At 26.9% G+C, this 26571-nt stretch overlaps 2 protein-coding genes across 2 annotated transcripts in view; one reads left to right on the plus strand and one right to left on the minus strand.

The window, feature by feature from the left end:
- The window catches only part of LOC107442315 (superoxide dismutase 2), a 6900-nt gene extending 3697 nt beyond the window's left edge, over nucleotides 1-3203 (minus strand). The window contains exons 1-2 of the mRNA XM_071185825.1: nucleotides 3169-3203; nucleotides 1462-1658 (exon numbers count right to left, since the gene is read on the minus strand). Of these exons, the coding sequence (XP_071041926.1) occupies nucleotides 1462-1658; nucleotides 3169-3203 (232 nt within the window). The remainder of the gene's footprint in view (nucleotides 1-1461; nucleotides 1659-3168) is intronic.
- The window catches only part of LOC107442313 (female lethal d), a gene marked incomplete at its 5' end in the record, with an annotated part of 32320 nt that continues 8106 nt past the window's right edge, over nucleotides 2358-26571 (plus strand). The window contains 7 exon segments of the mRNA XM_016055844.3: nucleotides 2358-2436; nucleotides 2961-3502; nucleotides 9360-9398; nucleotides 11143-11198; nucleotides 12916-12980; nucleotides 13069-13193; nucleotides 15579-15757. Coding sequence (XP_015911330.1) covers nucleotides 3479-3502; nucleotides 9360-9398; nucleotides 11143-11198; nucleotides 12916-12980; nucleotides 13069-13193; nucleotides 15579-15757 — 488 coding nt within the window.

A 26571-nucleotide genomic window follows, 5' to 3' on the forward strand; every position in this document is an offset into this window, starting at 1 on the left:
CACCTGCTGAATTTTTGGAATTTTCTTATCTGTTCAAACCATATTCTTTACAAATCACCCCTTGACAATCAAGAAGGGGAACAATTTAACTCATTCTACAGATGCTCTCTTCATATTCTTACATTATCTATTTGAGACAAAATTTTTATTTCAAAAGCAGTGAAAATGGCAAATTCTCTAAAGAGAAAAGCGTTTTCGATAGACGACAAAGTTAAAATTGTAAAGCGTATTGATGATGGAACCAATCAATCGACACTGTGTAAGGAATTTTCCTTGTCAAAATCTACAGTTTCAAACATTTGGAAAAATCGAAGTGCAATTCTTGCGGCATACGACAAAAACATGGTTTCATTGAAAAAATTGCGTGGAGCTGAAAGAGAAAACTTAGAAGATGCTTCGTCAAGATGGCTCGAAATCTTGTTCAAAATGTAAAAATCTTGCATTCTTTGCACATTGTAGATAAGAAAATTGATGAACTCAATTTAAGATCCAATTGTGTTCAATCAAAAATCACAAATTTTTTTCATAAGAAGTTTAAATAAAATTAATATTTAGCAACGTAATTACTTTTTCCATCAATTTTTGCTTTATTATCTGTTAATTAGTTAATAATTTTTTAAATAACTTATGCAAAATTGCAAAGCCAATTTTCAATCATTGAACTGTCTTATGCAAAAAATATTCTTCAAAAAATTTGGATATAGTGAACCATCGGTTATAGTGGACACATTACTGAGTCCGCAGACGGTTCACGAGTCCGCAGACGGTTAGACTGTACAACCTTAGGTATGTAAATAAAAGTGTTTTAGTATGTCTTTGTCTACAAGATGAGAATAATCAATTTTTGTGCAATAAATATATTGAGACACTCAGAAAAGTTTTTGAAAATTCATGCCATACTATTGTTCACTTATATTTGAATTGATATTCATTAATACAACCTTATTTATATAAATAAAAGTTTTTTAGATTATTCATGTAGCATATTTTCTTAGAATTGTATACATCCTTGATCCTATTAAAATATATCATTTTATGCATAAAATAAATGTTTTTATGACTCTTTTTCCAACTAGCTTAACCATGGTAGAAATTCTATGACCACATCATAAAGTTTCATAAATTTTATGACAAAAAAAAAAAAAACTACTTAAGAGTTCCAAGGCTCACTTTGCACCTGCCAACTTGCTATGGTTGAACAAATTTTTCAATAAAAAGTTTTTTTTATAAAATATACAAATTCAAAATTAAATTAAATAAGACAGAATATATCCATAACCAGTCATTATGGAAAGGAAAAGGAATCCCTTAGGTGACTGTAGTTAGTGCAAACAAATAATGATACAGAAATACCCTCTAATAAACTCTTATCCTGAATTTGAAGTTAAATAAATGTTTTCAAAATTCTCTTATTGTGCAAAGAGCAATTTATACAATGTATTCAATTGAGATCCCACTAACCTTTTGCAACGGCTTCAGCCAATTTCTCCTCAGCAATATTCAAATTATTTACATAGGTAGCGTGATGCTTTGAATGATGGAGTTGCATAATTTCAGCAGAGATTGTAGGCTCCAAAGCACCATAATCATACGCTAAATCAGGCAAAGTATGTTTAGACAAAGCCTGATTAGCTAATGGGAGAGTAGCTTTAAAACTTCTATAGAAAATAAAGAAATAATTAAACATTGGCAACATTAATGCAAACAAAGTGGTAAAATAAAAGCATTCCAAAACTAACAAGACTTTGTTTACTTTCAATAATTTGAAAGTGTCAAAAGGTAAATATAAAATACAGTGCATTTTAATAGCGTTTGGAATTTAAATATTTTCTTTATAATTACAAGAAATCCCTCATAGCTATAAGAAGGTTAACGAGGAAAGTGTAAATGACACAAAGAATTTTTATGTTCCCGCAAATTGATAAAATTCTAAAAAGAACAACGGTTCGATAGCTATTGAGAATATTGTATTAACTAGTTAAATAAACCAACCTTTTAAATATGATGGATATTTTATTAGAAAACATTATCAAAGGTTAGGAGACTATAAAAAGAAAACACTTCAATGTTTAAAAATAATAATCGGTAAGTTGCATAAGATCTGGATTCGCATAGAATAATCACATACGCTTCCGGCTGACTATTTCTGTAAGCAGAAGCTTTTCAGAACCTTGAAAAATAATATAAAGTAAAGAAACAAACTATTATAGGAATTAAATGCGAGGAAAATTAGACTTAGAATTTTGATTCAATTTTTCATTAAAATAAAAAACACTTCTTTCAAAATAAAATGCTTATAAAAATAATTTAAGGATAATTATGAGATGGCAACTTTAAAAATTGTTGATTTTGTGAAATCGATGATTTGATCTGCTTGGGGGATATTCCCTTTGAAATATTTAACTTATCTATAATATTTTTATTATGTGGAATTGAGTAAGTTATCATTTTTTACCTTTTGTTTAATAAATTGATAAACATTAATTTCTTAATTAGTTAAGAAGTGATATATAGTGTGGATGTTTCTGTTTCGACAAAATGGCGCCTTTTGACCTCTTGTTAGGGAATATTAACAATTGCTTTTTCTTAGATTAAAATTGCTTACTGAAAACAGATATGTTGATTTCTATTTAAATTTTCTCTGTTTTGTGAGCGGTAAAATTATCTATTTCTTAATATTTTTTTTTTTACATTGTTCTTTATTGAATGTTTGTACTTAACCTTCTCATTCCACTATCCAATAGTTAAAGCTAATTTATGTGATTATGATTTAAAATTTCCTTCCTAATTTTATTAAAAAAATATGTTTAAAAGTAGTGAAATTTAAATGTTTGCTGATTGCCATTTGTAATAATATTGTTGGTTTCTTGTAGGATTTTTACAATGAAAATTGGTTGTATTTATTTAGTTTAAAATGTATCATTGTTTCATATTAATCATAATTTGCACTTAATTTCCAGAAACTGCGGTTATGCGAAGGGTGGCTATGATGACCATACCTTCTTTGACTAAATCATGGCTACTTCTGCTCTGTGCAGAAATTGTGTGGCATAAGGAACAAAAGAATAATTAACAAGTTGTGTTCTGCATCGGCCATATCTTCATGTTTTAGTTATTACTCATAGTGCTGTGATGATTTTTGTTTTACATGCAACCTTAAAAATTAACCCTTCAAATGTTGACGATGACTGCAATGCAACCATTTAACCAAATATAAAGCACTTATTTTCTACTTGCGCTCTCTTGCTTGAAATCAACCACTAATTGGGATTTTCAGGATATTAATTGATAGGTGCGCATTGAATTTTCACAATATTTCTTAGTGATAATGATTATAAAATCAGCTGTTACACCGTAGTTGAAGGAAAGTGAAGTATTGACAAATCAAGATTGTGTGAAGTGTGACAAGTGTTTTAACAAGGCCATATCTTTTTGAACTTTTTCCAGCAGCTCACAAGCCATTTCAATTCAAGTTCTTATGAAGTCTGAATTGAAAATTGATGTATGTTGTAAATCAAATTTTTCCTAATAATAATATGTGATAGTTCAAGTGTATCATATTATCAATTTTAGCATAGTAATTTACTTGCCTACTGATCTTTTATCAGTTAAGCTAATACGCAATGGCTGAAGAAAAAAAGGAGCAACCATCAATCAGTTAGATAGCATGACATGTAGCTGGAACCCTTATATAAAACATACTTATTAAGTGTTTTGTTTATCTATGTGTTGTTATCATGTAATTAAATTATCATAAACTATATTATTCTGCTAATTGCAACATTTATTCACTGGAATTCATATAAAAATTTTTTATTAAGTTTCAAAATATCATTTACAAGAAAGATTATTTTAAATATTGATCTTGCAATGTGTGGTATTTTTATTTGCTCAAAGTTTACATTGATGAAAACAAATTTTGGATGCCGTGGAACTATTACAATAGTTTTCTAACTATAAAAAATTCAATGATGAAAATTTGATTTTAATTATTTTTTTTAATATGGCGTTGTTAGATGTTTTTAGAGTATGTCTTTATCAGTACAGCATTCAATCAGTGGTTTAAAAACTAGAGGCAAGTTTAGGATTGACAAAAAATTTAAATAGTGTGGTAAATAAGAGAACTATAATGTAAATTTATGGGCTAAAGTAAACTGTACAATATTTTCAGATTTTTAAAGAGAAAATTGTACAAAAAGAAACAAAAACTAAACTACGAAAAAAAAATCTATCCAGGCAAAAATTGTTGTGCCGTTTTGCATCCTTTTAACACAATTAAAACTCTAAAAAACAACTTTTTCTGAAAATTCAAAATCTATAAAGCTGACCCTTTACCTAATTTAAAGTCTAAAAAACCCCATAACAAAATTCAAATACATAAAAATGGCCTCTTCACAAATTTTCACTTTGTAGATAGCTTCCATGACTGATCTTTAGGGAGAAAAAAAAAAACAGTTTGGAAATTACACTATTTTACCACAGCATCAAATCATAGATACCAAAACTAAAATTCAAATATAGCGGAATTAATTGGGCAGCCTAAGAAAGAAAGATTTTTAAAGAATGATTGCTACAGCTGTTTTTTTTTATTTAAAAATCTTTTCTAAAAAATGAAACCTCAGTGTTTAACTTAATTGAAGGGCATCCTGCCCCTTGATCTCTATAGACCCTTCTTGCCCTGTTTGTAAAAATAGGCAGCTATCCCTTAAAATCATAACCTTTTTATTCATTTATTTTTTTTCTTCTGAACTACCTGTTTTAGTAAGCAGTCCATTTCTAATTTATTATCCATAATTATAAAATTTTTATTTTTAAATTCATAACTTCATTTTAGTAAGATTTTACTTATGCTGTCCAGTTATATAACTGAAATTCGCTTCAGATTCGGCCTCTGGGATATTCACATCTTTTATTTAAGAGGGTATATATATGAATTTTTTAAATGATTTTTAAGTTTTACCCAGGGCTCGAAAAAACTCAGAAATTTTACCCGTCCCCGAGGACGGCTTGTCCAACAATGTACCCGTCCTCCTTTGAAACTAACCCGCCGCTTCTAAATAAATAAAAATATAATTTTCTCTTATTTATTACAAACATTTATATAAATTGCACAATGAATTAGTAGTTACTAGGATTACATTATACAGTAATAAAAGAAATACTAGGTTACTAATAGTAAAACCTAGTATTTCTATTATGAAATAATTTATTTCTTTGATGAAATAATTTAAATAACAAAGGTTAAGTTATCAGTCAATTAACATGTCAATTTATCTGATGGTACTGCGTTTTTTAAATGAATCAAATACGACGTTTGCCAGTTCCACAATCAAGCCAATGATTTACAGAGGTTTCTGCACAGAAATCTGAAAGAGGTTTTTCATTTAGGTAGATGTTCATAATTGCGGTTGACGCTTCATGTTTAAGACCAGTACGTAATGTGTTTTTTTGTAAGTTTATTGCTGAAAAGCCCCTTTCAACCGCTACAGTACTCCCAGACAGAGAAAACAACAATTCCACCATGCGCAGTATGTTGCTGTATTTCGAGATTAGAGGGCCATTTTAGAAGTGAGGAGGTAGATTCTTGTAAGATAACGAAAATTGAAAATATATCACGAAAAATAACGCGAAAATGGCCGTCCGCGCGGATGTTGGATTCGAGAAATTTGTTGTCCGCGGGGAATTTTTGACCTCCGAGGACGGCCGGTTTTTCGAGCCCTGGTTTTACCATATTTTTTTTTTAATAAATACCATTTCAACATTTATTTTCTTGTAATTTTCAGTTTAAAATGTGAATAAATTTGTTCATCACTTAATCCTCTTATTTTAGTTTACTTTTTTTGAAGAAAATTTATGCGCAGAGATTATCTTTTAGCTTGCCTTTAATTATTTTTTAAAAGCTTTGTGTTATTTTGATGTCTGTTTTCTGTTATTTTGATAATTGTGAGAATTACTTTGTGAAATGTATACATAAAATAGTATAAAAGGGTGATTTCAAAATTGAGGATCAAATTCAGTTATATAATATTACATATTTTGATAAATTTTAATTGTGTTATGTGAGTGCTCTTCCAAAACTTTAAGTGCCTTTTTCTGTGAGTAAGTGCCCTACTCTTTTTTTTATGCCTAGGAAAAACTCTGAAACCTGGACTGACTCCTGGTTAATAAACTGGATTATTTAATAAAATTAAAATGCGGAAGGAAGCTTACAGAATAATAACGAGACATTTAGTGTATTTATTAGTTAAAATAAAATTGTGCTTTATAAGCATTTTAATTTTGATATAAATTGTATTCCTTTGTAATTTTTTTCATAAAATGAAATTGACAATAAGAGTTATGACCTTTCTAGTTATCAAATTATTAAGACCATATTCTTAATATTGTGTCTACCTCCTATATTTTTAAGGTTAAGAATCCAAATAGGTAAAAAAAATAATAATAAAGACATTAAGAACTTTTTGTGCCAATACTGTGTAAGATGATATTTAAAGTTATGAAATTAATTTTAAAACTTTAAATATAGTCTCTTCTAATTGCATATTTAAGATTAGGCCTTTGAATGTAAGACAAAATTAAGAAATTTTTTTATCAGCCATTCCAGTTGTTGTATTTTTAATGGTGAACACGTTTTATGAACTGAAAAATCTTAACTATCAAAGAAACAAGTGATGTTAAAATAAAAACTTTTTTTTAAATTTTGGTAAATACTACCAGGTTCATTTCTAAAATTAGGATAATTTTCCCTGATCTTTGTAAGTAATTTTATGTAAAATATGAGCCCTGTGGCAACATTGTCTCAGAAAATTACAGATTTCTTGCAGACAGATTTTTTATTTGGGAAGCAAAAATGTTCGATTTTTTTCATCAGAATTTTGGTAAGACTTTTTTTCCTGCAAAACTTTTTCAAGAAATGACTTTTTTGAATATCAGAAATGGAAGAAACGTTCCTGTTTTTTTTTTTTTAAATTTTTTATGTTCCTTTGAAAATAAAAATTTTTTTCACAATGGCTGATTAATATTATAAAAAGTAATTTCCTAATCAATAAAATTTAAAAAAAAGTTAACTATACAAATATTTTTTAGAACAAGAAAATATCACCAATAATATCAGAATCTGTGTTTTTATATATGTATATTTAAAAAAAAATTGCATACTGTTCTATTCTATACATTAAGACTTTTTTTAATTTTTTTGTTTTGTTAACAGTAAACTTTTCTGATACTTAAAATTAATAATATATATATTTATGCCTCTATTCAAAATGTCCTTCAGAAAGGTATTAATACTAGAGAGAATTGTTGCAGAGAGCTCGAAAATATTCTGCCACCTGGGTTATAAGCATTGTATTTTTAACTAATAAAATTTAGGTTTGAGTTTTTAAACAAATAATGCTGTCTGCAATTTTCTGTTATAAGTAAGGATAAAATGTAATTTGTAATAAAATAAATCTGAAATAATTATAATAATAATGATGGAATTAGATTTCTTTTAAATATTTCCCGTCGTAAACTAACGAAGTAATATGAAATTAAATTGAACAAAAATGAGCTTATCTGTTAAGAGAAGAAATGTTTGAATCAGATGCAAATTAAAAAATGAAATGTTTAACTACTTATAGTGGCCAGATTATTGCATACTTATTAGTAATCATAATTGTACAATAAGTTATCACTAGATATTTAAATTCTTTAGAATAAAGGATATTTTGTATTAAAATCAGTCATGAAAAAACTTTTTCTGAGTAAATTTTTTTTTTTATGGATTCTTCGCCTTCAAAACTTTTGAAGGTAGTTGGAAATTATCTTTTTTTTGGTCTAATATATTTGGGGAAAAAATTCACTCCATTTTTTATGTAGATTACTTTGTCATGAAATTTGTTTGCATTATTTTCTGTCTAATTTAGATTTAGTAATCTATAATGCTGTTATATGCTTCAAATTCCTGTAAATGTTCATTATCTATTAATCTCCTAGCAATCCAAATGAATGTTCTTAAAAGCTACGTAAAATTATAAGTGAAAACTGCTTATATGACCTACTGGTCAAACTTTATTAAAAATAAAATTAATAAGAGTATAATTCAATTTTGACATTTTTTCTTGGTCAATTATTATTTATCATAAACTATTTTTCTTTTATTAAATTAATGATTCTAAAATTGAGGAGATAATGGATTTTAATTTCATTTAATAAACAATCATTAAAATCCTTCAATATAATTATATTTTTCTGAAATATTGAAGGGAAAAATATTTTTTTATGTATTTTAATACCTAAAAAGATTAAATTTATAAAATTAAATTCGATTTTCATTTATGTACTTAAAAAAATTTCTTAAGAACTCTTTTTAAAATTGTGTAATAATCAGTGTAATTATTTATAAGAAATAAATTTGTTCGTGAACGATAAAATTTGACATAGGAGCATAACATTGAGTAATAACTTGTAGTTAAAAAAAAAAATTCATGCATTTTTAAACACGTAAAAATTTATGTTTGCTTTAAGAAATGTTTAAATATCACAACCAACATTATAATTGCTTTAGATATTCAAATACTAATCTTTGTGAAAAATGCTGATGAAGCATTTTTCAAAATATACCAGTGACCTTATTGAAAAATTCTTTTACCATACCTAGTATGATTATATAAATATAACTTTAAAACATTTTACATTGGATATCTATCCACGTATTCAACTTAGCTGAAACAGTTTTAAATTTTAAAAAAATAGAAAATTGCTTTGAATTGCTAGTGAAACAAACTACAGTTACTTTACAAAAGTAGCTGTAGTTTTGTAGATTTTTTAAAGCTAAAAAAACTTACAAATTTGATGTACTGTTTTTATTTTACGTAAACTAATGTTTAAAAATAATTTATGTTTGTAATATGTATGTTTTACTGGTTATAGATTTATTATGTGTCTACAACATTTTCCTTACTAAACTTAACCTGAAATTTCACCAATTTTTTATGCAATTGTTTTAATAACCAAATCACAAATATTTTTTTTTCTATTCACCATCCAAAGGCTAACACCATTTGATAAATTTATTCATAGTGAGTAATGTTAAAATGGAGCTTTTTTTGCCTCTTGTGTCATTAAACACATTTCTTTCAGTTCTTTTTTCCAGTACAGAAAATTACATCTCTCAATCTGATCCATGGTTTCATGACTTATTTTTAGACAAAAATTTTCCAATATTGTGTGATGTTTCAAAATTGTTTTATGGCGGTTTTATCTAAGCAAGTTAACAATTATATATAACCCAAAACTGGCTGTAGACATATAACAAATCAGTTGTCCATGCAGTATTGAAATTGTTGAAAACTTTAAAAGTTTCATTTGTTTTTCAGGATTTTATAATGGCGGCAAAAAAGCAGACTATAACAAGAGTAAGTATTACTTATGTAAATATTTCTGTGCCTACTTAGTAAAATCAATTTGAAATTGAAAAGCTACAATATTCGAGAGACACAAACAGCAGTTTTAGAAATTTGTTTAAGGACTTGCTAACACTTAAATAGTTTTAAACAGTTATGAAATGTTATGTTCATAACTGTTACATTAACAAGTTATGTTCCTTTTTAGCAAAATAGTTTCTCGCTCATTTTTGTTTGTATTTTTACATAATGAGTTGATTGGTATTTCCCAACAGTTTGTTCTTTTCCTACTCTCTTGCCTGTAGAAAATAATAAATTAAATGAGGATTTATAAAAAATCATAGTTTTTTTTTAAATAAAGAAAATCAAATTTTTTATTGTTTGAAACAGTTTTTTAGATTTAAATTATATTTTCTTTTTATTAAATGATAAGAAACTTTTTAAGAATATTTTAATTTTTGTGAGGCATAATAAATACAAATTAATAAATATATAGAAAAATAAATCTTAATGTTTTTATAAATGCTTAATACGAATGTAATATTTGAGTAAAATTTTGAATAATAAATAAAATCTTTGAAATTAAATATCGTTTGACTATACTTATATTGAAACTATTTACATATCACATTTTAAAACTATTTCACATCACATTTCACTATCACATTTCAACTATTTGGTAAATTGAATTATAGTTCAAGTTATGATAATCTGTTCAAATTTATCAGTTTTCTATTTATTACAAGTTTAAGACACTTATATTCAGGGAAAAAGATACATAATGAAATAAGTTAAATTATACTACTAAAAAGTATATTTTTTACCACCAAAAAGATTTTTTTTCTGAAAACAGCTCAAATATGCTTTTGTAATATTGAGTAAAAGTAATGAAGACTTCAAAGCTGAAACCATCAAAAATGTTTGAAAATAGTATAATATTTCTAAATATTGAATACAGGTGTTGGAAAAAAATTATGGAACATTTCTATACAACTAATTTTTTCATGTTTCTCAAGAAATACTCAGAGAATTATTTTAAAACTTTAGAAATATTTAGGTCATGCATATCAATAAAATATAAAGCTTTGACAGATTCATAGGACCGGCAATAAATTACGAACAAAAAATAGTGACTTTGATCATCCTATGCCAACAAATACAACAGTAACCTTATGACTTGCATTAATTGCTCTGATTATCATATGCAATAGCTGTATAAAAGTTCCTAAATGTCCTAGTAAATATTCATAGAAATAGTCATTTTTATAAAAACTAATTTTTTTCTTTACATGTTCTTACTGTAACTGCAGAAATATATGATAAAGTTAAACAAAATGTAATTAATATTTAGTGTTTTAATTAATTACAGAAATATCATTTTAAAATTTGCAAAAAAATTCGTTACAAATTGCATAAGATATAGACATTTAAAGTCCTTTCATATTGTGCATGTGCAAAAAGCATTAAAATTTTCAACAAACAAGACATTAACAAAAACATTATAAGTTTATATGTCCTAATAGTTGTTGTGAAAGTAGTGCAATCTAAAATAAGTCACAAAATGAATCAATTTTTTTTAATATCAACTTTAGTTTTTGTTCTCTCATAACTTATTTTAAAAAATAATAGTAACTGGCTTTTAATTTCAGTTATTGTAAGTGGTTTCATAAAATATGTCTCGTAAATTTTTTTTAAACATCTATTTTCAACTTGTATAATTGGAGTTATATTTATTAATCTTTATTTAATTTTAAAGGTCCGCATTGCACGTGAAGAGCTTGAAAAAATGACTAGAGAAGATCTCCAAAAATGGTATACAGTTCTCCATATTTTAATGGCTTTCTGCTTAGCATTAATTCCCAGGAATATTTTTTTTGTACTTATTTCTTATATTTAAAATTGAAATAACAAAACATTACTTAACTTATAAGTATGAGCCTCATATGAATAATAATTTCTTGAAAGAATTCTTTTTTGATTTCTTCTTGTTCTTTTCTTAAGTCTACTCTGCTATTCTGAATTCATTTCTATCATTTTATTTCTTTATTACAATATTTTCATTTCTCATTACATTTATGCTTTTATTTATTTGTGAAGATTAAAAGTTTTACCAAAATTTTGTGGAATTGCATTTGGATTACTTAGCTAGCTGAGAAATCTTTTATTATTATATTAAAAATGTTCAGTCATACAATGGTAATAATTAATTAATTTTTTTATAAAAATATTGCCTGAAATCAAAACAAATACAAATAAAATTAATAATTAAGACTGCAAAGAAGTATTAACAGGGTGCGTAGCGTTTGTAAAAAGTACTTAAAGGTGCTTTTTGGGGGATTTCGTTTTTAAAAGCTTTTAAAGGTGCTTTTTTCAGCTGGTGTTTTTAAAAAGTGCTTTTTTCCACAAATTTTTTTTTTCTTCAGTGATATCTGGTGGATCCCATGCATTTCACGAAAATGGGGTGTTTGCTACGTAATCATTCACGCAGACTTCATGTCATACCCACATTATGACTTGCGCATGCACGCACACTCAAAACTGAAACCTGAGTGCTCCAATTCGGAGAGAGTCAGATCCTTATTAAATGTTTTTCTTTTTAATTTATTTTAATATTATTCTTCTTTATTTAATTTTACTTCTAACACTTTTTTGACGTAGGTGGTAAGGGTACTTTTGTTCTGAGTTCAGGGTCAAGTTGAATTCACTCGGTGATGTGGGAAAGTACTGATTGTTTTGATTTACGTCCGTTTCTTTTTGGGTTTTTTTTAACGCTAAAACTGTTAATAAAAAGTTTTTGTTTTTCAATAATATCATTGATTTAATATGAATTTTTGAGTGCTTGGAAATTTTTGTAAAGTGCTTGAAAAGTTTTTAAAAAGTGCTTATTTTTGATTCAAAGATTTGGCTACGCACCCTGATTAAACATCAATAGTTATGCGCTTTTATTTTATAAATGATGAAAAACATTAAACATGTTTCTAGACTAATCAAAGTTTTGTGGATAATGTGGTACATGGAGTTGTATTTGGGAACTGTATTTTTTGCAATGACCTACTTAAAAATCGAAAATCAAATTATGTACCACAGTTTAATTAACCAATTTTTTTATTGTTACAAATTACTATTAGATCTTTGTGTCAATTTTAAAGAAGTGATAGGAAAATGTATTCACTAAGAAATCCTTGTAAAATTATAAAGCAAATCTTAAAGTGATTTCGATATGAGCAAATAGAAGAGAATAATTTATGTTATTTTAAGTGAAATATTTCAGATCTTAAACTAATTTATATTGTGTCTAGAAACAATAGTGATTGAAAAGCAATCATTTGAGTTGATGTGCCAATAGCAAACAGAGGAGTGCTACTTAAGTCTAAACATATATTTATGAATTAGTTCACTTTTAGGCAGTAACTTTAACCTAAACATACATCAATAAGCAGTTTGATTTACTGCTGAATATTGAATTTGTTTGATTAAAATTTATTTTCTTTTTTAAAAATTGAAATATTTTTTTTATATATATTTGAAGCTGGAACCTACAGGATCAGTATGTTGATCTTCTTGAAACAAAGTTGAGCAGTAATAGTGAACATAGTAAGTTTTTTTTAATTGATTATTTTTTATTTTTTTAATATTTTGCCTTACCCATTGATTTAAAAAAATTTTTTTTTTTAATATTCAGCTGAATTAATGAGCTTGAGAGAATCTGAAGAAAAATTAAAACAACAACAATTAGATGCAAGTCGAAGAGAAAATATCCTTGTAATGAGACTGACTACAAAAGAGCATGAAATGCAAGAATTCGCTGTAAGTAGAATTTTACCTTTTTTCTTTCGGTTTTAAGAAAATGAGTTAAATAAGTAATTACCTATGAAGAATTACGAATGTGGTGGAATAATTGTTTCTTACTTCTTTTGAGTCAAATTTCTTTTTGACTCAAACATCTTTTTGACATGCCTCTGTTTAATAGACCATAGATGCCTCATGTGAAATACATGCCTCTGTTGTTTAAGGGTAAAATCAATTGTCAATCAAAGTTCATTCCAAACCTTTAAAAGAGCAGGGAAGGCATGTTTCATAAATTGTGTGGCTCTTAAAATAACCATTATAAATTCCCTAGATAAATTCCTATTTTCTATATATATTGATTTTAAACTAAATGAAAGTCTTTAACTTTAAAAATGTTATATTGAAAACATCAGATTATGGATTTACAAAATTATGTTGATTCTGTCAAAAGAAATATAAATAATTCTAAAAACTGCTGAAAAATAACATGAGCTTTCGTTGGAATTGTAACTAATCAAGCTTGTCAAAAAATGATCCTTAAATTGGAAATAAGCGTGTCTTTTATAACTGTGTGTTTAAAATATTGTAATTAGGAAAGGTAAGTGAAAATGGTTGATTCAGAATTTAAAAAGCCATGTGTAAAGGACTGAAAAATAATAACTTCCTAAGTAGCTACCATCAAACCTTCTGAAATTATGATGGAAACGTCACGAGTTGAATTTGCCAAAAAGTGATGACACAAAATCAAAATTTTTACAGCAGTTTTAAAATATCTGAGCTAGAAAAACTATTTGAAAGGGTACGAAGAAACATAAATAACTTCTGAAAAAAATATAAAATAATGTGAAATCACAATGGAGTTGCCAAAAATTGAATCCGTCAAAAGTGATTGCTTGAATTTAAAATTCGCATGTAGTAACAATGTATTAAATATGTCAGGAAGAAATTGAAAAACCATAGGAAAGCAACTGAAAAACAATCCAAGAAACAAGTGAATATTTACGAAAAAAAACTAAATGAAAAATAGTGATTGCTGAAGCAATGTTTTTCATTAAAAAAAATTTCCATAATAACTTCCATTTTTTCCTAAAAATATTTTTTTCACAAAAGTCTTGCCAAAAAAATAAAACCCGAATCGACCCCTGCATTAAAAATAATATTCGAATTTGAAAAACTATGTGGAAGTGTCCAAAAATATCAAAAAAACATATAGATTTACTGGAGAGTTGGCATAAAGGGATGTTTTAATGATATAAATTGAGGTGCGTAATCAGTTTGAAAGAGCATGTAGGGCAGAAATTTTTCATCGAAGAAGCAAATGAGGTAACATGCCCTGCAGGTTCCTCCCAGTATGAACCCTGATTGTAGTTTCATGTAGACAGTTACTTTATAATTGTGCATGAAAAAAAATTTTCTCTTCTTATTAACATGATGTATACAGAAAAATATAAATATTATGGATTAATGTCTGATAACATGAAACTAAAGCTCACAAGAAAATTTTATTAGGACTGTTAGACAAAAATACAGGGTGACCCAAACTGACTGCAACAAACATTTTTTAACATAAGTTTGTTAAACAAAAGAAATTCAACAGCATAACAATGACAAATATAAGCATTTTTCAAGTAGTGTTATTTAGTGGTAATTTGCAGCATAAAATGCTTATTGAATTGTTCATTAACGGGCAACAGGTTCTCAAATAACATTCACTTCCATTTCTCTAGCAAAGATTGCTTGAAGCATTAGATACATTTAAAATAGACCCTGCCTTCCAAAGTCCATTGTGCATTTACAAAACAATGCTAAATTGACATCAGTGCATTCTATTGATAGGAGGAAATCAAGAAATGAACTTAGTAACACTTTTGCCTTGTGCACCTGAACTGAGTCTTTTTGAATCATTCAATTGTACCAGTACATAAAAGAGTAGAGAATTTGTAAAGATCACTGTTTCTAGAAAATTAAATACTTTCAAAATAAATTTTCAGTTTTAGATTAGTTTCTATCTCCCATAGGATTACACTTTCATAAAAGTTTATTTCGGGTATAAATTTCATTAAAGTTTACCTTTACCAGAAAATGTAAATTATTTTCTTTAAATAACTTAAAAGTTATTACTTAAAAGGAAGTTCTAGAAAAAGATAAGCAATCTAACCTGAACGCAATTGTCACCCTGAGTGAACACTCTTGGCGGATATTAAAATTAAAAATTTATCACAAAAAATTAGTGAAATTTTTAAAATAGGAAATTTATGTATAAAATTAATTACATAGAATTAGCCATTGTCTTAATCTTCTATTTACCTCAATTTCAAGCATGTAGCATATTTAATTTTTCATTTCATGAATGCATTTATTCTTTATGTTATGTTTTCACTGATAAATTATTAACTTCCCTAGGGACAAATTCAAGAACTGAAGCAAGCACAAATTCCTACCATTGCTCAACTTCGATCTGCTCTATTGGATCCAGCTGTGAACTTATTATTTGAGCGAATGAGAAAAGAAATGGACTCCCTTAAAGCTCGTTTGGAAGAAACACAGAATGAACTCAGCGCATGGAAATTCACTCCTGACAGGTGCGACACAGAAAAGTCTTCCATCGAATATTATAATTGCTTGGCACTGAACGTAATGCATTTGATAAAACTTGTAAGAACCGTAACTTTAAATGATTTTACTCTTTCGGTGCCTCCTGGTCGATCGTGATGTCAAAACTATTGACAATACCGACTTCCCAAGTTTACAGGGTGGAGAGGCTTTATAAATATTTTGCCTGATGGAAATATAAGTGTGCAATATGTAACTTCAGTACTTATTTTATTCATGTTTTAAGTGAAGAATCTAGTCATTTTTTTAGGACAACTCTTTAGTCATCAAACATTAGATATACAAATTCTGATTTCTTCAAAAACTTCCAAGAAACTTAACTAATTTTTTTCTGCAAAACTATTCCATGGGAAACATTGACAAAAATTTCGAATGTATGTTTGCACTTAAAATATATTTTGATGACTTTTACTTTAAATTTTTGCAGTATAACTGCAAAGTCTGAAGTCTTTAATAATTACTGTATTTTTAAAAACGCTCTTGATCTGTCAAACGCTGAAAATCGTTATTTATGGGTGAGAAATTTCAAAGAATTGGCCTTTTTGATTTTTCAAATGTGATGTGATAGAAATTGATTGTTAACTGCATTGAGACAATTTTCTAAGTGTTGTCTGGAATGCATTAACTTTTTACTCTCAATTCTATGGCTTATAACAGAACAGAAGTTGAAAGCTGGGTATTTAGGGATTTTGAAAGGACAGAAGTAAAGTTGATGCTTTGTGACTCTAATTGATTTATTTATTTAGTGACTATTAAAACTTTTTATCAGGTAAGTTTTAGTTGACTATTCCTGAAATTATGTCCAAATCTTTCCGTCAGAGTATATTGTGAAAGGTCTGTTATTTGATGCTAAAAATTTTTAATTTGTTAATCTTATTTAAAGTTATTTGTTAATATATTTTTGTGTTAATATTCTTCTTCTATTAATTAAAAACATTTATATATATATTTTGCAGTTGTTTTTTTAAAGAAAAGACAAAATCTATGAACTGAATCTATTAGTAAAAATTATTTCATTTCATGCTGTTACAAATTATTTCAGTAATATTATTATTAAATAAATACGGGTTATTAGGTCTGCAGGTTGCGAGCAATTCAAAAGTTTTTAATAATTCAGTCCAAGTGACTGCATTAATTTATAGTTTCAAAAAATACTTCAAGATTTTTTCTATCAGATTGCTGCGAGTTTTCCAGTTACTTTATTTAACGGTGATTTTATTCTTTGGTGGATTAAGAAAAGACCTATGCTGAATTGCATCCTTAAATTGAGTGCCAAGTACAATTTTTAAATTCAAATGTAAGGTTAATCACACATGGAAAAAAATTTCCTATTTAGATTTTAAAAAAAAAAAAATGTATTTAGAAAGAATGCCTACGTGAAATAAATGAACATTTTGGACATTATCTGTATGACTATTGCTGAATTTTTATAAATGAATTTTAAGAAAAGATATTAAAAATTAAGACATCTATTATATGAAAAGAAATTTTGCTTTGATTCACTAATACGAATCTCCATAATTTTCACAACTTGAAGTTCATGAAAGTTAATGCTCTCATTACAACATTCCACCAGCTATCGTGTTTAGATTCTCCACGTGCTCTTTTGCTATTACTGCATTGTGCAAACTTTGGCCTGTAAGCGGCATGTTATCAGGGATTAGATTTTTCCGCTTTTTAGCGGATTTCCACCTTTTTCACCTTTGTCTCGAATTTCAGCCTTTTTATCAAAAACTTAGATTCTCTAAAAGTTGGAAGTTTTTTTTACTAAAAATATTCAGCTTTTTCTGCAAATTCAGCCCTTGAAATAAAATAATAATATTTATTTCCGATTTGATATATATATAGATATAATGTATCGAAGGATATATAGAAAATTGCCAACCCTTCCACATATCTACTTATTTTAGCTTTTACGAGCAGAACATAAGATTTTCCTCATTTTTACCTGACCGCTAAATAGCTCGTATTTTCGTATTTACCTGGTTTAAAAGTTACACATTGCAATTCCTATTCTCTCGATTTCAATATTATTCATTGCAATTCTTATTTACGAAATTTAAAAATCCAATACCGCGATTTGTATACAGGCATTTTTAAAATTCTATGTAACGATTCGTATTCACACGAGTTTATCCATTGTCGTGATTCATTTTTGCCATTGTAATGTCCAACATCTATTTTCATATTTACATGTGATTTAAAAATTAGGCCTTGATTTCGTATTCGCGCCAATTAGAAAATATGCATCGTAATTCGTATTTATGCAATCTGAAAGTTACGCATCATGATTTGTATTTTCCATTTTTGAAATCCAATATCGAGTTTCATTCAAGTGATTTCAATATCGTGATTTATATTCATGCAATTTTAAATTCCGTTATCGCGATTCTTGTAAAAAGTAAGTTTTTTTCTTGAATTAGTTACTATAAATGTGGCAGTTTTTCTGTCAACGATTATTGCTATATATAGGCATTACAATATCAGCGAAACTGGATGAGAATATGTTACTGATATTTTTGCTATAGATCACGTAAGATTTACTTTCGCGAAAATTCAGTTTTTTTGCCTTTTGGTCAATCTCATCCCTGATGTTATGTGAGAGTACACAATCTCTCTATTGTATTTTGATTATAATACATAGATTGTGATTTGAAGTGATTCCTACTAATATAAAAACATCATATTAATAACTTTAATGTTTTTCAAGGAAAGATTTTTTTTCTCTCTGCAACAAAATGCTAAAAAAAATTTTTTTTAATTAGAACTGCACAAGTATAATTTTTTTACTCGAAATCCAGGGCTTTAGAAAAAACAGGTTTTTTTATTAATAAAACATCTTAAAAACTTCAAATCTTATTTTAAATCTTTACCTTCTTAATTTAAATATATTTCATTGTAGTTCTAAGACACACAAAACATAATTATAGCTGAATAATTCACAATCTTTAATTTTGGTGTATAAAAAAACATAGCAACACTTACTATAAATTATTTTTAATACTTGTACATACCCTCCAACTTATGAGGATTTTGAAAATAATTCTTTCTAGTGGTAGCGAACCAAAGTAGAAATTTTTAAAGCAAATGGATCTCTCATAAAACTTTTATCAGAACTTAAGAATCTAGCCATATGGCCTGCACTTTTATAAGTAATAGTGGACAAGTTACGCTAAAATTAATTTTTTTTAAATATTAAGACATTAATTTTGCTACCGTCTGAAAAGAAGATTTCTGAAACTATGGAAATTCCGTAGCAGTTAGGTATGCTTGTATTAATCTTCAAAAAACTATAAATTAATTTTAATACTTATATTAATCTTAAAAAAATTATCAGAATAACAACTGAATGATCAAATGAACGTTAAGTAAAAATAAATGTGGGAACAGTACTAAATTTTGTGAAATTCTGTCACTAAAATTCATCTGACACTAAATGTTTTATTTACAACATTCTGGATTATAATTAGCATCATAAAACTATAATAATTTTTATTCTTTGGTTACAATTTTATTCAAAAACATTTCATTTATCAAGTATTCTTATTTGCTATTTATTATCCTTATTGTTATGGGTTCTGACTATTAAATTTTTGTGTTAATTCATTAAATGACTAAATATGTCGAGTGGAAGTGTTTTTTTTTTCTTTCTTTAATAACTGTCACTATTCTTTAAAATCTGTAAAACCCCTATAACTTTGTTAATTTTTACTATGGAAGAATTTTTTATATATTTTACTTGGATTTATAAGGATAAATTATTCATTTCAATCTCTAGTCAAATATGGCTATCATTTGTTACTAAGATGGCTTCCGATAACTATGAAAATTGACAAAATTCATGTAACAACCTATTAGCTTTTACCATGGAACTATTATTTTTATATCTTAGTTTTATAGATGAAGAACGTTGTTCATTTTTAACAATGCAGGAGAAATGTCAATTTTTACCTTAATGAACACCAATATTTAGTTTTTTCTATTGTCGTTACTGATATTGCACTCTTTTTTTCTCTCTTTATTTTTCAATTTAATTTTTAAAAATATATTTCCAAAAAAATTAAATAGAGAAAGAAAATAATGTCATGACTGCACAACATGCCGACTGTTGATGTATGGCCTGTAAGAACTTCTAAACACAATAACATCAACAAAGAAAATTTGAAAAATAAAGCAGTGTCAAAATTTTTGGATCGAACATTTGCATCATCAATATTTAATTTGTTGCAATCAATTTGCACAGATTGTAATGCAAATCTGTTGTTCCTTTATCGCTTTTCCAATGGTAATTGCTTTGAAATTCAACATGATTGTTAAAAAACTAAATCTTTTTAATATGATACTGCGATATGCCAGTTTCGAATTTGAATATATCTTTAAGATCCTCTTTATTTTTGCCAATTTTTTCATTAATTCACTTGTTTTTCAAAAAAAAATCTATAATTTTTTAATTTTTTTTTTTATGTTACAACTGCTAATTTACATGTGGTTTTTAAAATCTTGCTACATTTAATATGATATGATAAATCGTGAGTAATTTTATATGATGTAATTTAATTTTTTGTGAGTATTAATCGCTCATTTAATTGATACTTTTTGACGTTATTTTCGCCAATTGTTGCTACGCTTTTTCACATACTTTTAAAAATCCAATATTTTTATCAACAGATTATTAGGATACTAGAGTTTCTAACAGCACATTTAAATTATCACTTTTTGATGTGCATTGTTTGTGTTGATTTCATCTTAATTTTCAACGTGATTTTTATGATCCAGCTTTTTAAGAAGGATGTTATTAAAACACGTGAGTTTCTAAGCACGCTTTTAGGTGATCACTTTTTAAGAAAACTTTATGCCCATTACATAGTAAATCCAATTTATTTTCCCACCATTTTTTAGTCAGCACCTTGCATTTCCATGTGATATGTAGAATCCTGTTATTTTAATATAATGTTATTGCAACATGGAAAGTGGGAATTTTCAGGCTGCTCACTAATTCTAATTTATTTTAAATTTTTTGTAGCTTAGGAGTTTTTTTAAGAAAAAACTAAAGAGAAAATGTTTCTTATTTAAAATTCATGAAATCTCTATTAATTCAAAAAACTGAAAGTATAATGCCAAATAAATGTTTTTTTTTATTATTGTTATTACAATTTATGTAACTCATTTCAAATATGTATTGATTTATTTTTATGTGCTTTCATTCTACAAGCCTTGCAGTTTTTTTATTTTTTGTTAGAATTTATTTTTAATTGAACTTTTGGAAATGATGTTAAAAAAATAATTTCTCTTTCCCCAAAAAAAGGGAAGGAGCATTTTTTTTAAAAAAGTATCTGTTTTTTTTTGTCATAATTAAAAGTATTTAATTTTTTGTAAATATGTTACCAATCTAATTAAAAAAATTTAGTCTTTGAAACACTAATGTTTTTAATAAAAATTATCATATTTGTCATCATCATGTCTAAATATGCATGCGGCCCTTCGTTGTTCAACCTGCTGTGCAAGTATCCCTTCACTCAAAAAGGTTATGTAATATATTCTAAAAAGCGCACTTCATGTTTTTTTTAAAAAATGTGCACTGATAGAGGGATTTATACATTATCGATAAGTCCTCAACATTTTCCTGCTGTTTCTAGTAAGATTTGTCACAACCCTGTGTCTCTTTAGCTTTTGAGAGATGTCGTGACTGCTAATATGATGATCAACTTCAATCATTGTGGTGATTTTATCAATATTTTCGACGACCCGCCTACCTGTGTGATGTGCATCTTTTAACTTCCAAAATAACAGCAGAATCGAAGAAACCGAAATTGCACATAATTTACTGTTACAGTATCGGAACCATAAACATCATTAACAATTTCAGACGCCTGATTTGCATCATCTTTATCAAAGAAAAACTTTAAACTAACTGAAAAACTTCTATTTTTAACACCCCTATAACTCAACTGAATGATCCATACAAAAAAATCAAAAATTTAGTGAAATGTCGCCTTATCAACAAACAGAAATCTGAAGTCATTATTTTAAGAAATATCAATCACTACAGCCATCTGCAGAAAAAGTTATGGATTTCTTTTTTCTCAACCTAATATTATACAAAATTTTAAAAAAGACAGGCGAATTATATATTTTACTTTGATTAGAAAGGAAATAAACCTTACTTAGCCCCTTTTGCAGGAAACGATTTAGTATTTGTTCAACGATGGCGAACCCCACCTTTGCTCGAAATTGGATTAGAATTAATTATATTGTAAAATACTGTGACCTATAGTTGAATAATTCAGGGTTCGTTTATAGATATCAGTGGATATATATCTTGATATATATCATGATATATATCCGATATTTATTTTNAATACTGTTACCTATAGTTGAATAATTACAACCAGCAACTTCTTTGATGAAAAAAAAGAAAAATTTGAAAATTAATTCATTGCGCATAAGTGCCACGTATATATGTATAAAAAATCACTTCTTAAAAAAAGACTTCTAAGTACAGCAACGAATCCGGTCATCATCTTTGTGTTATTTTTCATATCTTCAAAATGAAAATTCTTGCCCAAATTGTTATGGATACGTTGAGAGACATTTTGTTATTAGTATAGTTATTATGTTACTTTATATGATTTTTGTGAAAACCTTTTATTATTTAATTTTTAACTAACTTTGTATAAATTTTTTTTAAAAATATATGTTTAATACTCATTATTTTGGTTAAATTATAAAAGTATTTTGAATTATCGTCTTCTTGCCTCACAAGTGGAAGCTACGACTTGAGGTTCACTTTGGGTTATTGGTAATATACTTTAAGAATGTTCTCCACTTAGAATAACAAAGTGCACTATCTAGCCAACTTTGGGAAGAAGAAAAAAATGAATTTAACATGAAAAATAATAAAAAATGACACTTTATATACTAGCTAAATTTTCAATTTATTAGCATCACAGTATCTTAGTCATAGGCTAGATGCTTGTCTACTAGACTCTTGGAGTTCGATTCATGCTGTGGATTCTCACTTTATTTCCTTTCATCTTTCTTTTTTATAAAGATTTTTTTTCTGTTTTTAAATTGGTCTAATTAATCAAAATTTTTATATAGTATCTCTTTCGCTTATTGTATCTTTTTATTATCAATATTTTTTGTGATTGAATTGCATTGATAATTTAATATTACAATAAAATAACAATGCTTTAATTATATTTATAAGTAGTGTTTGTAACTGTTCAAAAATTAGATTAAATTAATCTTCATTTATATTTTATTAACAGTAATGTAGATGATAATTATGGGGGGGATTGGAATCTTTCACTGCATAGTTAATAAAAAATTATTGTTAACTTATTTTTATAGTATTTATTATTAATATATAGGGGAGAGTTGGATAAAACGGGATACCATTATTGTTTATATTTACTACGGAATATCTGTTCAGGAAAACCATACATTATTTTTTTTGTAGCTACAACATTTATCGAAGTACACAAAAAACATATTTTAAACTAATTTTACTGACTGTGAAATAGAAAAAAAAATTAATTTCCAAACTCTTACATATCCCGTTTTAGCATACCTGGGTTGGATAAAACGGGATAGGGTTTACAATGTTTAAATTTTTGCATATATATAAATATAAAATTATAAATAATGCAAATATATTAATAATATTGTTTATACATAAAAAAGCTCAAGTCTTCATCAGAGAAATACATTACAATTAGTTCTAAAGAAAGATGTGAAATCCTAGAGTCGAAAATTAAATGCTTAATAATGAACGTTAATAAACAAATTTTGCATTACTATATAAAAAGACTAAATTTTTCAAAAATATATATAGCTAATATAAATAAGTTGTTTAAAAAGCCTAGGCCTACATTAATATATGGCTATTTTAAAAGGTAATAATCCAACAAATAAATAGGTGGATAAAACGGGACATAAAAAACTCTATCCCGTTTTATCCAACTCACAAGTGTCCCGTTTTGTCCGACTCCGACACTTTTTGAAACAAACATGGCTGCTGCCTAAATGTGAAAAGAAAATTAGATAGACTGCACATAAAAATATTGGTAAATAAATGGTTAATTAAATTTAATACTCACCGGAATTTTATTCCCATATGTGTAGGCAGTACAATGTAAAAAACAGCGCACGTAAATATAGAAAATGGCTAAAAAATAGAGTAAAAAAGTTCTGAGGCTTATAACTTTCTATCAAATAGTGATCTCGAGGCGGGACGCACCGAGAATGATATAATCACGGTCGAATAACACGTTTCTGTCTTTGTCCACGAGATAGCTGCAATAATCTGGTCCCAAGGCGACGTATCCCGTTTTGTCCGACTATCCCGTTTTATCCAACTGTCCCCTACTTATTTTTATAGTATTTTTTAATTTATTTCAGGAAAATATATTTCTTTAACATTCTAAACTATTCTATCTTCTGAAATTTTAGAAACGTACATGTCTTTTTATTGAAAATGGGCCAGAAACTGTTTGTATTTTAATGTCTAGTCTTCGCGTGAATTTATTTTTTGATTTTATTCATATAAATTTGCTAAATTCTGTAAACGCTTTAGTAAATTTTTTACCTGCCTATAAAAATAAATGTTGTGAGATCATACTGGACTAATAGATTTTGGTGGAATCTCTTTTAATAAACTTTTTAGTTCTTATAATCACTGATTATGAATATTATTTTTGAGCATTATTATTTTATTAAACGATTGAATTATTACTGTAATTTAAATATTGAGTAATAAGTTACAACTTTTAGTTGTAACTTATAATAAACTTTTAATAATATTAAATAATTTATTTTTAAATTAATACTATTTCTAAACTCCCCCAAAAAATAATACTGTAATTTGAATATCAAGTGATATTTAATAATTAAAACATGAAAAAATCCTTATAAAAAGAGTAGGAGAGAAGAAAACTAAGCTTATAGTTCTGTACATACCCTACCACTAGACCACTTTGTCCATAACAAAATGAAAATTTAACTATAGTCACAGTGAAGTTAACCTATCTATAAGCATTACCAAGGTTGCAATTATCTGTTAATGAAATTTTCTAATGGTTACCGAAAGACATTTTTTATCTCTTGAATTTGGCATCTTTTGAAAGATAAATATAATTTTTGTTCGATATACTTGATTATAACACTTTTTCTGAATAATTGTTTTTCTGAATAATAAATCAATATTCACCACTTAGATTTATATCAATGCACTAAATTTCCAGGTAAATGAAGAATATATTGATAAGTATCTAGAGAACATAAGCTACAATTACTATCTATTTTAAAAATAACATTCCATAGTTTAAACTGTAAGAAGTAAATTTTTTCCACCCAGAACCTCTTCTCCATCATTCCGATACCATATCAACCTAGATAAAGCATAAAACAATAATAATCAAAATAATTTCTCATTAATGGTCTGCTACAAGACATTTGGGAAAGTTAAAAATAATTATTAAATATTTACGAGTTAATTTACAAGCTAGGATGAGATTTACCATAGTTATTATATATTTTTACTCTATCTTAATTGTTTAACCTCTTAACTTGTGCACTCAAGTTAATTCGAGCACGCTAAATTAAACAGGCCAAACTGTGCACACTCAAGATAATTGGGGACGACATTGTATTTTATGCTGCTATAATTTTTCTCACTCTAATATAATCGAGAATTGAAAATGTGTTTTTTTACATTAAAAAAAAAAAAGATTTTTTTTGGCCGGTTTTTTTTCTCTAAAAAATTTGCCTTAAGGGGTTGAAAAAATAGAAATGTGAATTAGGCAAAAACAATTGTGTTGGAACTTATAAAAAATTTATATTCACAAGAACGTAGTTTATTATTCAAAAGTATCTGCTATACAAAATTTTATTTGTATACATTGCAAAAAAAATTATATGTATAATTTTTTTTAATAATAATCTGAATTTGATTCTAGAAACGTTTCTATTTATCCACTTAAATTATGAACTTTCCTTTTTAAATATTCTCATTTTATTCGTTTTAAACTGTTTGACACTTCTATGTCGAATCCTCTGTACTCTTTATTTATTTTATTTTTTTTTGGTGATACCCACAAAAACATACCATGTTGAGAGGCCAACATGAATGAGGTAAAATTGTAAAATGTAATATGTATTTAGATTCTCATTGATAATTATAACATTAGTGCAAATATAGGTTACATACTACTGCTTATATAAATTATACGTTGTAGTATCTAAAATTAGTACGCTGTTTTATTTATCTGTAAGAACATAGCCTTAACTCATTGACCTTCATTTTCCTACAAGCTCATAGCCTTAAATAAAACTTAAAAAACATATTGATTGCAATCAAGTTTAGACTAGCTCTATGATAAGGAGTAAATAAAAGAGCAAGATAACCGATAAAAAATGTATTTTTTCCAAGGCAGAAAAATAAAGACTCTTATTTTTAAAAAGTATTTTTTCTTTCAATCATTTTCATTGATATTTAAAACTCTCTTGTGGGCCTGGTTGAGCCCATAGGTTGTAAGATGCTCATCCTTTTACTACAGTCTGATAGTAATGGACTCATGACTTTGTAAAAGGATATAAAATATGGAGAAAATAGATATTTTTTTATCTATATCTGCCACTGAAATAAGAGTTAATTTATTTTAAATAAATTGAAGGTCAAGCAAGCGAAGGTTTCTGAATACAATTGCAAGAATGGGATTTAGATCTTGCATTTGAAAAGTAACTGCATTTTTCACTCAAAAAACAAGAATTTTTTTTCATT

Source organism: Parasteatoda tepidariorum, chromosome 9 (genome assembly GCF_043381705.1).
Source record: "Parasteatoda tepidariorum isolate YZ-2023 chromosome 9, CAS_Ptep_4.0, whole genome shotgun sequence".
Classification (NCBI taxonomy): Eukaryota; Metazoa; Arthropoda; class Arachnida; order Araneae; family Theridiidae; genus Parasteatoda; species Parasteatoda tepidariorum.